The sequence below is a fragment of the Trichomycterus rosablanca genome, chromosome 4, assembly GCF_030014385.1.
Source record: "Trichomycterus rosablanca isolate fTriRos1 chromosome 4, fTriRos1.hap1, whole genome shotgun sequence".
NCBI lineage: Eukaryota > Metazoa > Chordata > Actinopteri > Siluriformes > Trichomycteridae > Trichomycterus > Trichomycterus rosablanca.
In genome coordinates this window covers 53625762-53638432 of record NC_085991.1, presented here as the reverse complement: position 1 = coordinate 53638432, position 12671 = coordinate 53625762, and the positions used below count along the sequence as shown (strand labels likewise).

At 46.3% G+C, this 12671-nt stretch overlaps 1 protein-coding gene across 6 annotated transcripts; it reads right to left on the bottom strand.

Annotated features, from left to right (window-relative positions):
- LOC134312522 (zinc-binding protein A33-like) lies at positions 1-12174 on the bottom strand. Of its 6 annotated transcripts, none has more exons than XM_062994526.1 (6): positions 11572-12174; positions 8435-8530; positions 8076-8309; positions 7833-7980; positions 7472-7498; positions 1-1262 (listed from the first exon to the last, which is right to left on the bottom strand). In XM_062994526.1, the coding sequence occupies exons 1-6, from the start codon at positions 12151-12153 to the stop codon at positions 712-714; spliced, it is 1638 nt and encodes a 545-aa protein (XP_062850596.1). In that variant the 5' UTR covers positions 12154-12174; the 3' UTR covers positions 1-711. The 6 variants fall into 6 exon arrangements, with proteins under 6 accessions (XP_062850596.1, XP_062850594.1, XP_062850591.1 ...); XM_062994524.1 differs by having other exon boundaries at positions 7839-7980; positions 8076-8174; positions 8426-8530; positions 11572-12153; XM_062994521.1 differs by having other exon boundaries at positions 7839-7980; positions 11572-12153.
- Positions 12175-12671: the final 497 nt, after the last annotated feature.

The following is a 12671-nucleotide window of genomic DNA, read 5'->3' as shown; positions in this document are numbered from 1 at the left end:
CAGCTATTAAACATTTGTGCTCATTTATTAAAAATCAAAATGTAAAATATCATATGTACATAAGTGTGCACACCCTGTGATACGACACCCAAAAGTGAGCTGAGGTGCATTTTGTTTTCACTGATCCTGCTTGAGATGTTTCTACAGTTTAACTGGAGTCCACTGGTGGTCAATTCAATTGATTTGACATGATTGGGGATTGCCAACACCTGCCTATAAAAGGTTCCACAGTTGACGGTGCATATCAGAGCAAACTCCAAGCCATGGGGTCAAAGGAATTACCTGCAGACCTCAGAAACAGGATTGTATCAAGGCACAGATCTGGAGAAGGGTACAGAGACATTGCTGCAGCTTTACACGTCCCAAAGAGCACAGTGGCCTCCATCATTCATAAATGGAAGAAGTTTGGAACCACCAAAAATCTTCCTAGACCTGGCCGCCCAGCCGAACTGAGCGATCGGGGAAGACGGCCTTGGCCAGGGAGGTGAGCAGGAACCTGAGGGTCATGTCCAGAAACAAGAGTGCAGGTGAAGGTGTGAGGGGTGTGCAGACTTTCCGGCTTGACTGTATCACGCTAACATGAGAGGGTGCACTAACTTTTGCAAATAATTCGTTTTTATAGAAATAAAATACAAAGAAGAGAAAGAAGAAGAAACAAGTAGAGGAACATAAATCAGACAGTGGTGTTGCACATTGCATTGCATTCACTAATTAGGTTTGAACTTGACTAACAGGGCAGATGATCAGTGGTGCTGAATTTTTACCTCCATCATTGGAACAGGGACAGAAGTATGGACAGAGTTTCTCAGTGAAAGACTGACCAGTGAAAGAGTAGATATGAGACTCATTCTCAACATCATAGAAGGAGACCAAACCTTCCTCATAATCCACAAACACCCCCACCTTCTGAGGAGCCTGTTTCAGTGAGAGGAGGACACGAGGAGAATCCAGAGCCTCATATTCAGTTTTATTTCTCAGAAACACAGACCAATATCCATTTTCAGGACTTACTGTAATCTCCCCCTTCCTGTTACTGGACTCTCTGGTCACTCCTGAATCCCACTTAGTCTTCCCTTTAACCTGAACCTCATAGTAAAATCTCCCTGAGGAGAATCCCTCCTTTCCCAGCACACAGACACAGTAATCAAATCTCTCTGGATTATCAGGAAGATTCTGTCGTTGGTCTCCATGTGTAACTTGTTTTCCATCATCAGACAGGATGAGTTTAGGATGAGATGTATCAGGATCCAGAATCACGTCCACTGAGAGAAAGAGACACAATTTACACCCATTTTATCGTTACACAGTGTGTATCTGTCACAATGAGCTCCTGTGTGCCACGCCCCCCTCTCCTCCCCCCCCCTCTCCATAAGTGAACACACACGGTCTCCTGCCACGCCCCCCTCTCCTCCCCCCCCTCTCCATAAGTGAACACACACGGTCTCCTGCCACACCCCCCTCTCCATAAGTGATCACACACGGTCTCCTGCCACGCCTCCCTCTCCATAAGTGATCACACACGGTCTCCTGCCACGCCCCCCTCTCCATAAGTGATCACACACGGTCTCCTGCCACGCCTCCCTCTCCATAAGTGATCACACACGGTCTCCTGCCACGCCCCCCTCTCCATAAGTGAACACACGGTCTCCTGCCACACCCCCCTCTCCTCCCCCCCCTCTCCATAAGTGATCACACACGGTCTCCTGCCACGCCTCCCTCTCCATAAGTGATCACACACGGTCTCCTGCCACGCCCCCCTCTCCATAAGTGAACACACACGGTCTCCTGCCACACCCCCCTCTCCTCCCCCCCCTCTCCATAAGTGAACACACACGGTCTCCTGCCACACCCCCCTCTCCTCCCCCCCCTCTCCATAAGTGATCACACACGGTCTCCTGCCACGCCCCCCTCTCCATAAGTGAACACACACGGTCTCCTGCCACACCCCCCTCTCCTCCCCCCCCTCTCCATAAGTGAACACACACGGTCTCCTGCCACACCCCCCTCTCCTCCCCCCCCTCTCCATAAGTGAACACACACGGTCTCCTGCCACGCCTCCCTCTCCATAAGTGATCACACACGGTCTCCTGCCACGCCCCCCTCTCCATAAGTGAACACACACGGTCTCCTGCCACACCCCCCTCTCCTCCCCCCCCTCTCCATAAGTGAACACACACGGTCTCCTGCCACACCCCCCTCTCCTCCCCCCCCTCTCCATAAGTGATCACACACGGTCTCCTGCCACGCCCCCCTCTCCATAAGTGAACACACACGGTCTCCTGCCACACCCCCCTCTCCTCCCCCCCCTCTCCATAAGTGAACACACACGGTCTCCTGCCACGCCCCCCTCTCCTCCCCCCCCTCTCCATAAGTGATCACACACGGTCTCCTGCCACGCCCCCCTCTCCATAAGTGAACACACACGGTCTCCTGCCACACCCCCCTCTCCTCCCCCCCCTCTCCATAAGTGATCACACACGGTCTCCTGCCACGCCCCCCTCTCCATAAGTGAACACACACGGTCTCCTGCCACACCCCCCTCTCCTCCCCCCCCTCTCCATAAGTGAACACACACGGTCTCCTGCCACACCCCCCTCTCCTCCCCCCCCTCTCCATAAGTGATCACACACGGTCTCCTGCCACGCCCCCCTCTCCATAAGTGAACACACACGGTCTCCTGCCACGCCCCCCTCTCCATAAGTGAACACACACGGTCTCCTGCCACACCCCCCTCTCCTCCCCCCCCTCTCCATAAGTGAACACACACGGTCTCCTGCCACACCCCCCTCTCCTCCCCCCCCTCTCCATAAGTGATCACACACGGTCTCCTGCCACGCCTCCCTCTCCATAAGTGATCACACACGGTCTCCTGCCACGCCCCCCTCTCCATAAGTGAACACACACGGTCTCCTGCCACACCCCCCTCTCCTCCCCCCCCTCTCCATAAGTGAACACACACGGTCTCCTGCCACGCCCCAATTCTGATCAGTTCTAATTAGCTCCAGCTGCTGCTCTCTATATAAGAGGTGAGATGGAGAGCGGGTGCTGGACTCCATTTTGATTTGCTTTGTTTCTCTGACTTTGGACGTGACTCTGTCTGATGGTTGGTGACCATTTTGTTTTTGTCTTGTAACATCTAGATCACCTTGTTAGCCTAGATCAACTTGTTAGCCTAGATCGCCTTGTTAGCCTAGATCACCTTGTTAGCCTAGATCACCTTGTTAGCCTAGATCAACTTGTTAGCCTAGATCGCCTTGTTAGCCTAGATCACCTTGTTAGCCTAGATCGCCTTGTTAGCCTAGATCGCCTTGTTAGCCTAGATCACCTTGTTAGCCTAGATCACCTTGTTAGCCTAGATCAACTTGTTAGCCTAGATCGCCTTGTTAGCCTAGATCACCTTGTTAGCCTAGATCGCCTTGTTAGCCTAGATCGCCTTGTTAGCCTAGATCACCTTGTTAGCCTAGATCACCTTGTTAGCCTAGATCAACTTGTTAGCCTAGATCGCCTTGTTAGCCTAGATCACCTTGTTAGCCTAGATCGCCTTGTTAGCCTAGATCGCCTTGTTAGCCTAGATCACCTTGTTAGCCTAGATCACCTTGTTAGCCTAGATCAACTTGTTAGCCTAGATCGCCTTGTTAGCCTAGATCACCTTGTTAGCCTAGATCGCCTTGTTAGCCTAGATCGCCTTGTTAGCCTAGATCGCCTTGTTAGCCTAGTTCGCCTTGTTAGCCTAGATCACCTTGTTAGCCTAGTTCGCTTTGTTAGCCTAGATCACCTTGTTAGCCTAGATCGCCATGTTAGCCTAGTTCACCTTGTTAGCCTAGATCAACTTGTTAGCCTAGATCGCCTTGTTAGCCTAGTTCGCCTTGTTAGCCTAGATCACCTTGTTAGCCTAGATCACCTTGTTAGCCTAGATCACCTTGTTAGCCTAGATCGCCTTGTTAGCCTAGATCACCTTGTTAGCCTAGATCACCTTGTTAGCCTAGATCAACTTGTTAGCCTAGATCGCCTTGTTAGCCTAGATCACCTTGTTAGCCTAGATCGCCTTGTTAGCCTAGATCGCCTTGTTAGCCTAGATCGCCTTGTTAGCCTAGATCGCCTTGTTAGCCTAGATCGCCTTGTTAGCCTAGATCAACTTGTTAGCCTAGTTCGCCTTGTTAGCCTAGATCACCTTGTTAGCCTAGTTCGCCTTGTTAGCCTAGTTCGCCTTGTTAGCCTAGATCACCTTGTTAGCCTAGATCAACTTGTTAGCCTAGATCGCCTTGTTAGCCTAGATCGCCTTGTTAGCCTAGATCGCCTTGTTAGCCTAGATCGCCTTGTTAGCCTAGTTCGCCTTGTTAGCCTAGATCGCCTTGTTAGCCTAGTTCGCCTTGTTAGCCTAGTTCGCCTTGTTAGCCTAGATCGCCTTGTTAGCCTAGTTTGCTTTGTTAGCCTAGTTCGCCTTGTTAGCCTAGATCGCCTTGTTAGCCTAGTTTGCCTTGTTAGCCTAGTTTGCCTTGTTAGCCTAGTTTGCCTTGTTAGCCTAGTTTGCCTTGTTAGCCTAGTTTGCTTTGTTAGCCTAGACCGCCATGTTAGCCTAGATCGCCTTGTCAGCCTAGTTCGCTTTGTTAGCCTATTTCGCTTTGTTAGCCTATTTCGCTTTGTAAGCCTATTTCGCTTTGTTAGCCTAGTACACCTTGTTAGCCTAGTTTGCTTTGTTAGCCTAGTTTGCTTTCTTAGCCTAGTTTGCTTTGTTAGCCTAGTTCGCCTAGTTAGCCTAGTTCGCCTTGTTAGCCTAGATCACTTTGTTAGCCTAGATCACCTTGTTAGCCTAGATCACCTTGTTAGCCTAGTTTGCTTTGTTAGCCTAGATCACCTGGTTAGCCTAGTTCGCCTTGTTAGCCTAGATCACTTTGTTAGCCTAGTTCGCCTTGTTAGCCTAGATCGCCTTGTTAGCCTAGTTTGCTTTGTTAGCCTAGTTCGCCTTGTTAGCCTAGATCGCCTTGTTAGCCTAGTTTGCTTTGTTAGCCTAGATCGCCTGGTTAGCCTAGTTCGCCTTGTTAGCCTAGATCGCCTTGTTAGCCTAGTTCGCATTGTTAGCCTAGATCGCGTTGTTAGCCTGGTTTGCCTTGTTAGCCTAGTTTGCATTGTTAGCCTAGATCGCTTTGTTAGCCTAGATCGCCTTGTTAGCTTAGTTTGCCTTGTTAGCCTAGTTTGCCTTGTTAGCCTAGTTTGCCTTGTTAGCCTAGTTTGCTTTGTTAGCCTAGACCGCCATGTTAGCCTAGATCGCCTTGTCAGCCTAGTTCGCTTTGTTAGCCTATTTCGCTTTGTTAGCCTATTTCGCTTTGTAAGCCTATTTCGCTTTGTTAGCCTAGTACACCTTGTTAGCCTAGATCGCCTTGTTAGCCAAGTTCACATTGTTAGCGTAGTTCGCCTTGTTAGCCTAGATCGCCTTGTTAGCCTAGATCGCCTTGTTAGCCTAGAGCGCCTTGTTAGCCTATTTCGCTTTGTTAGCCTAGATCGTCTTGTTATGATCCGCCAAAGAGCCGACACCGCAACCGAACGGGACAAAAACCAAGGAAAAGAAGAAGAGCCTAGATCGCCTTGTTAGCCTAGATCGCCTTGTTAGCCTAGTTCGCCTTGTTAGCCTAGTTCGCCTTGTTAGCCTAGATCGCCTTGTTAGCCTATTCTGCTTTGTTAGCCTAGTTTGTCTTGTTAGCCTAGATCAACTTGTTAGCCTAGTTCGCCTTGTTAGCCTATTTTGCTTTGTTAGCCTAGATCGCCTTGTTAGCCTAAACATTGTTAGCCTAGTTCGCCTTGTTAGCCTAGATTGCCTGTTTAGCCTAGTTCGCCTTGTTAGCCTAGATCGCCTTGTTAGCCTAGATCGCCTTGTTGCCTAGATCGCTTTGTTAGCCTGTTTAGCCTAGATCGCCTTGTTTAGTCCTTTTCACTGTGTTTTGTCTTTTTTTGTTTTTAATAAATATTAGTTTGGTTACATCTCTGCGTGTGTGTCCGCCCCCTTTTGTCTTGTCTTAGCCCCCGCGTGACATAATAGAGTCCCTCTTAGGACGCAGCGAGATGTTTTTTGTTCCAGGGTTCCCTGACTTTGACTCTATGAGGTGTCCTCAGACTTTTCCGCTCTGTAGGCCAGCTCCTTATGATGGAAGCGACCCTTGAGTCGAGGGCTTCCTTCAGAGCCAGCTCTACCTGCAGGACATTCTTGACCCTCAGCCTACTGAAACACAGAAGGTGTTTATGATGTCTCGGCTGAGGGGCAATGCTCCAGAATGGGCTAGGCAGCTCTGGTCTGAGAAGGGAGTTGAGCTGAACTCGGTTAAGGTGTTTGAGGTCCTCATGAGAGTCAAAATTTACAGAAAAGAACCCTATGAGTTTGGTATAGGGAAGTTTGCGAAACCTCCCGTACCCATTGGAGACGCTCCACGCAGCAAAGTGCCCACTGCAGCTCATGCCCGGCATCCAGTGCCTGCTGCGGATACTCAACTTTCCCCAGAACCCACTGCAGATGTGGTCCGGGTGCCAGTGCCCTCTCAAAATGCTCGTGACCGTCCCATGTCTGTTAGGAGCCATTCAGGACTGTGAGTTTAGTTTTGTTCATTGTAATGACCCCAAAGGCTCCAGGGGTCCTTCTGTTTTTCCGCCGGCTCCTGTTCCATGTGGTCGAGTGTATGTCCGTCCTCTGCCAGTTCGGTTAGTTTCTAGTTTCTCTGACTGTCCTAAGGGTAATTTAGCAGTTCAAAAGACCATAGATGCTGTGTTGGTAGTTTCAGGCTCTCCAGCCATCCAGTCAGACTCAAGCAATTCCAAGTTTTCACCAGTTAACTCTCCAGGGTCCAAACAGCTGATTAAAGACGCCTCACCAGGTTTTCTGTCGGCGGCCTGCGTTCCAGCGCTTTTGTCATGCCTGCCTCGGAACTTTATGAATGACTTTAAATTTCCCGCGCAGGGCCCAGGACCTCTTTTTGGTTTGTTTGGTTGTTTTTTTTCTACCAGGAGTAGTGCCTTTAGGGGTGGTTTCTGTCACAATGAGCTCGTGTGTCACGTCCCCTCTCCGTGAGCACACATGGTCTCCTGCCACGCCCCATTTCTGATTAGTTTCTTTGGACTAATTAGCATTAGCTGCCCTCTATATAAGAGGTGAGCAGGAGAACAGACACTGGACTCTATTTTGCGATTATTTTGATTTGCTTTGTTTCTCTGACTTTGGAAGTGACTCTGTCTGATGGTTGGTGACCATTTTGTATTTGTCTTGTACCCTCTAGTTTGTTTTGTTAGCCTAGTTCGCCTGTTTAGCCTACTTCGCTTTGTTTAGTCCTTTTCACTGTGTTTTGTCTTGTCTTTTTGTTTTTAATGAATATTAGTTTGGTAACATCTCTGCGTGTGTGCGCCCCCTTTTGTCTTGTCTTAGCCCCCGCATGACAGTATTAATGAAGAAATCTAGATTTCATCATGTGATGAGTGAGAGCTCACAAACCTGCATATTGTTGAATTCTCTTCAGTTCTGGGTGGAATAAAATAAAGAACAAAATTATTTACTGTTAGAAATCATTTCTGTTAAAAACTGGATTATTTTAACGTGATGATTATAAAGCACAATATGAAGCTGAACATGAACATTAACCAACACACAGTGTGGTGACCAACACTCATAAGAGCTTTAATAGAGAATTAAAGATCACCAGACTAGCTTTTCTAACAACGGCAAACTGTGTTATTAATGTAAAGCACATTAAAACAATAACAGCAGCTTCAGTTAAACTATTACCAGGTAAATGTAAGTCAAAAGCAATTCCATTCCTCAAACTCACAAGATCGTACAGATAATGATCACTTACCCATACTGACAACCTTCTTCATTTCTTCATCAACACATTCCTGAAGCTGAGACAGAGCTCTCCTCAGAGTCTCCACATTCAGATGAGGCTGAATACTGACATCAGTCCAGTTGTTGGTAGGTGGAGGTCTGCACAGGGACGGGTAAATCTACAGTACAGCAGGAGAGAGGAGAAATCCCTCAGCATCACCAGTGCTGTCCTGTCATGTGCTGCATTACTATTATGAAACAGAGGGACTCTGACCTGTAGGAGATGGAGATGATCCTCAGTGTTGGAGATCTGCTCCAGCTCAGTGTTTCTTCTCTTTAGCTCAGTGATTTCCTGCTCCAGATCTTTAATGAACTCGTCAGCCTGATGCTCTACTGCTCTCTGCTTCTCTTCCATCACCTTCAGCAGCTCAGCCTGGTTTCTCTCAATGTAGCTCATCAGAGATCTGAAGATCTCTATGCTGTCAGCTTTCTCCTTCTCTGTGTTTTTCTACCAGGAGAAACATCAAGTCATTTATTTATTTATTTATTTATTTAAGTGTTATTAGAAATAGCGGCTCTTCTCATGTATGTTCGGAAATGAGGACTAGTCGAGTAGAGAAAGACTTTACTTACTTTATTAAGTTCTGTAGAATGTTTGATTTCTTTTATCTTCTTCAGTCGGTCCTGGATCATCTGCTCAACTTCTGCTTTTGTCACTCCCAGCTGAGTCTGTAAAATATACAAGAATAAGAAATATTAGGCGCTGAGGTAGCGCAGCGGTAAAACACACTAGCACACCAGAGCTGACATTTTACTCTTATTGGTTTAAAACTCAGCTTTGCCAGCTGGCTGGGCACCTACATGAACAACAACTGACTGTTGTTCATACAGATGGGAGCCGGATAAAGGACTCCCTCATGGCTGATGCAAGAGTGTGTTGATCAGGGTGTGGCTCTCCATACACAAAGCTGATCCACATACAGTGCCTTGCAAAAGTATTCAGCCCCCTTGAACTTTTCAACCTTTTGCCACATTTCAGGCTTCAAACATAACGATATGAAATTGTAATTTTTTGTGAAGAATCAACAACAAGTGGGACACAATCGTGAAGTGGAACGAAATTTATTGGATATTTTAAACTTTTTTTAGAAATAAAAAACTGAAAAGTGGGGCGTGCAATATTATTCAGCCCCCTTGCGTTAATACTTTGTAGCGCCACCTTTTGCTGCGATTACAGCTGCAAGTCGCTTGGGGTATGTCTCTATCAGTTTTGCACATCGAGAGACAGACATTTTTGCCCATTCTTCCTTGCAAAACAGCTCGAGCTCAGTGAGGTTGGATGGAGAGCGTTTGTGAACAGCAGTTTTCAGCTCTTTCCACAGATTCTCGATGGGATTCAGGTCTGGACTTTGACTTGGCCATTCTAACACCTGGATACGTTTATTTGTGAAGCATTCCATTGTAGATTTTGCTTTATGTTTTGGATCATTGTCTTGTTGGAAGATAAATCACCGTCCCAGTCTCAGGTCTTTTGCAGACTGCCACAGGTTTTCTTCCAGAATGGTCCTGTATTTGGCTCCATCCATCTTCCCATCAATTTTAACCATCTTCCCTGTCCCTGCTGAAGAAAAGCAGGCCCAAACCATGATGCTGCCACCACCATGTTTGACAGTGGGGATGGTGTGTTCAGGGTGATGAGCTGTGTTGCTTTTACACCAAACATAACGTTTTGCATTGTGGCCAAAAAGTTCGATTTTGGTTTCATCTGACCAGAGCACCTTCTTCCACATGTTTGGTGTGTCTCCCAGGTGACTTTTTATAGATATCTTTGAGAAATGGCTTTCTTCTTGCCACTCTTCCATAAAGGCCAGATTTGTGCAGTGTACGACTGATTGTGTCCTATGGACAGAGTCTCCCACCTCAGCTGTAGATCTCTGCAGTTCATTCAGAGTGATCATGGGCCTCTTGGCTGCATCTCTGATCAGTCTTCTCCTTGTTTGAGCTGAAAGTTTAGAGGGACGGCCGGGTCTTGGTAGATTTGCAGTGGTCTGATACTCCTTCCATTTCAATATGATCGCTTGCACAGTGCTCCTTGAGATGTTTAAAGCTTGGGAAATCTTTTTGTATCCAAATCCGGCTTTAAACTTCTCCACAACAGTATCTCGGACCTGCCTGGTGTGTTCCTTGGTCTTCATGATGCTCTCTGCGCTTTAAACAGAACTCTGAGACTGTCACAGAGCAGGTGCATTTATACGGAGACTTGATTACACACAGGTGGATTCTATTTATCACCATCAGTCATTTAGGTCAACATTGGATCATTCAGAGATCCTCACTGAACTTCTGGAGTGAGTTTGCTGCACTGAAAGTAAAGGGGCTGAATAATATTGCACGCCCCACTTTTTAGTTTTTTATTTCTAAAAAAAGTTTAAAATATCCAATAAATTTCGTTCCACTTCACGATTGTGTCCCACTTGTTGTTGATTCTTCACAAAAAATTACAATTTCATATCGTTATGTTTGAAGCCTGAAATGTGGCAAAAGGTTGAAAAGTTCAAGGGGGCTGAATACTTTTGCAAGGCACTGTATGCACCCGCCTAGTGCAGGTGAAAAGATGCAGTCTGCTACTGCACACGTGTCGGAGGGGCCATGTGTCCCCTCAATCAGAGCGGGAATCAGCTTTAGTGGAGAGAAAGCATATTTCAATCGGGCAATTGGATGCAGTAAATTTAAGAGAAAATGCATAAAACAATTTATACACTGATTCGCCATAAGATTAAAACCACCTCCTTGTTTCTACACTCACTGTCCATTTTATCAGCTCCACTTACCATATAGAAGCACTTTGTAGTTCCACAATTACTAACTGTAGTCCATCTGTTTCTCTGCATGCTTGTTAGCCCCCTTTCATGCTGTTCTTCAATGGTCAGGATCCCCACAGGACCCAGACAGAGCAGGTATTATTTAGGTGGTGGATGATTCTCAGCACTGCAGTGACACTGACATGGTGGTGGTGTGTTCATGTGTGTTGTGCTGGTATGAGTGGATCAGACCAAAAATATCCAGCCAACAGCGCCCCGTGGGCAGCACCCTGTGACCACTGATGAAGGTCTAGAAGATGACCGACTCAAACAGCAGCAATAGATAAGCGATCGTCTCTGACTTTACATCTACAAGGTGGACCAACTAGGTAGGAGTGTCTAATAGAGTGGATAGTGAGTGGACACGATTTTTCAAAACTTCAGCAGCGCTGCTGTGTCTTATCCACTCATATGAGCACAACAAAGCATGAAAAGAAACATGGACTACAGTCAGTAATTGTAGAACAACAAGGTGCTTCTATATGGTAAGTGGAGCTGATAACATGGACAGTGAGTGTAGAAACAAGGAGGTGGTTTTAATGTTAAGGTTGATCGGTGCATTTGCTTCTTAATATATTTAACTGGATATAAATATGTAGGTGTGTAATTTTAAAGCCGTTGTCTGATTTATGAAATCAAACACTAAAAAAATAAAAACATTTACCTCATTAGTATATTTGGAAAGTTTACCTCTGTGTTATTCCATATTTATACACCAGCAAAACTGTAAGTATAGAAGAACCATCTAAAAGGTCTTTAACACTCAGGTGGAGGGAAAAATACAAATTAAATATAAACACTGTTAATAAGAATTTTGGTTTGAATGTTTTTAATTTAAGACTAAATTAAACAAACATTTTCAGAAGCTTTACCAGAGATTCAAATAAATCAATGTATAAGGTCTCTCACCTTCTTCTCTGCACTCTCCTCCTCTATAGGAACTGTGTTGTGGTTCTTGTGGTCTGTTTTAGTGCAGAACTGACACACACACGTCTGGTCGTCTCTACAGAACATCTCCAGAGGTCTCTCATGTTTCTGACAGATGTAATCCTCCAGGTTCTCCACAGGATCTATTAGTTTGTGTTTCTTTAATGAAGAAACTTTCTCATGAGGTTCCAGGTGAGTCTTGCAGTAAGAGGCCACACAGATCAGACAGGACTTCAGAGCTTCTCGTTTCTTCTCACTGCAGACCTCACAGTACACCAGAGATTTGGTAGGTTTTCCTGCAGTGCTGCTTGATTTGACCTGAACTGGCTTCCTGAATTGAGCAGCCAGACCAGAGATGAAGGTGTTAACATGTAGTTCAGGTCTTCTGGGAAAATCCATCTTACATACTGGACACTGGCAGTGTGAACTGGTGTCCCAGCACTCTTTGATACAGTTCATGCAGAAGTTGTGTCCACATGGAGTAGAGACTGGATCAGTGTACACATCCAGACAGATGGAGCACTGGAGCTGATCTTCAGACAGGAAGCTGCTGGAGGAAGCCATGACTGATAGAGAAGATACAGAGACACCATAATGATTCATATATTCATTTATTCATTGTCTATTTTACCACCCATCCTATTCTGGGTCACAGTGGGTACAATTAACTGGGTAAAAGGTAGGAAACACCCCAGACAGGTCACCAGTCCATTACAGGGCAAACACACACACACACACACACACACCCCTAACAGCAAATAGTTTGCTTTGTTACTGTGTGACAGTGTGGTAAACCAGCTGTACAGCCGAGAACAGGAGGAATTGGACCGTATAGTTAGGACTGCACAGAGGATTGTGGATACCAAGCTCCCAAAACTGGACACAGTTTATAACATCATCAGTTTATAACATCATCAAAGACTCAACCCACCCAGGTAACAGACTGTTTGTCCCATCGGGAAAAAGATTCATGACAATTAAGACCCGAACAAACAGACTGAGGAACTTAAGAAGCTTTTTCCCCAGAGCTGTAGCCTTTATTACACCTCCACCCCCCCCCACCTCAAACCCAGACACACACC

What these genes read in the sequence shown, in the direction of transcription:
- LOC134312522 (XM_062994526.1), bottom strand. Translation starts at nt 12,153, where the DNA reads ATGGCTTCCTCCAGCAGCTTCCTGTCTGAAGATCAGCTCCAGTGCTCC. An exon ending in AGGAGAGTGCAGAGAAGAAG is followed by an intron (nt 8,531 to 11,571) that starts GTGAGAGACCTT and finishes TATATTTTACAG; the next exon opens with ACTCAGCTGGGAGTGACAAA. An exon ending in GAAGAAGGTTGTCAGTATGG is followed by an intron (nt 7,499 to 7,832) that starts GTAAGTGATCAT and finishes TATTCCACCCAG; the next exon opens with AACTGAAGAGAATTCAACAA.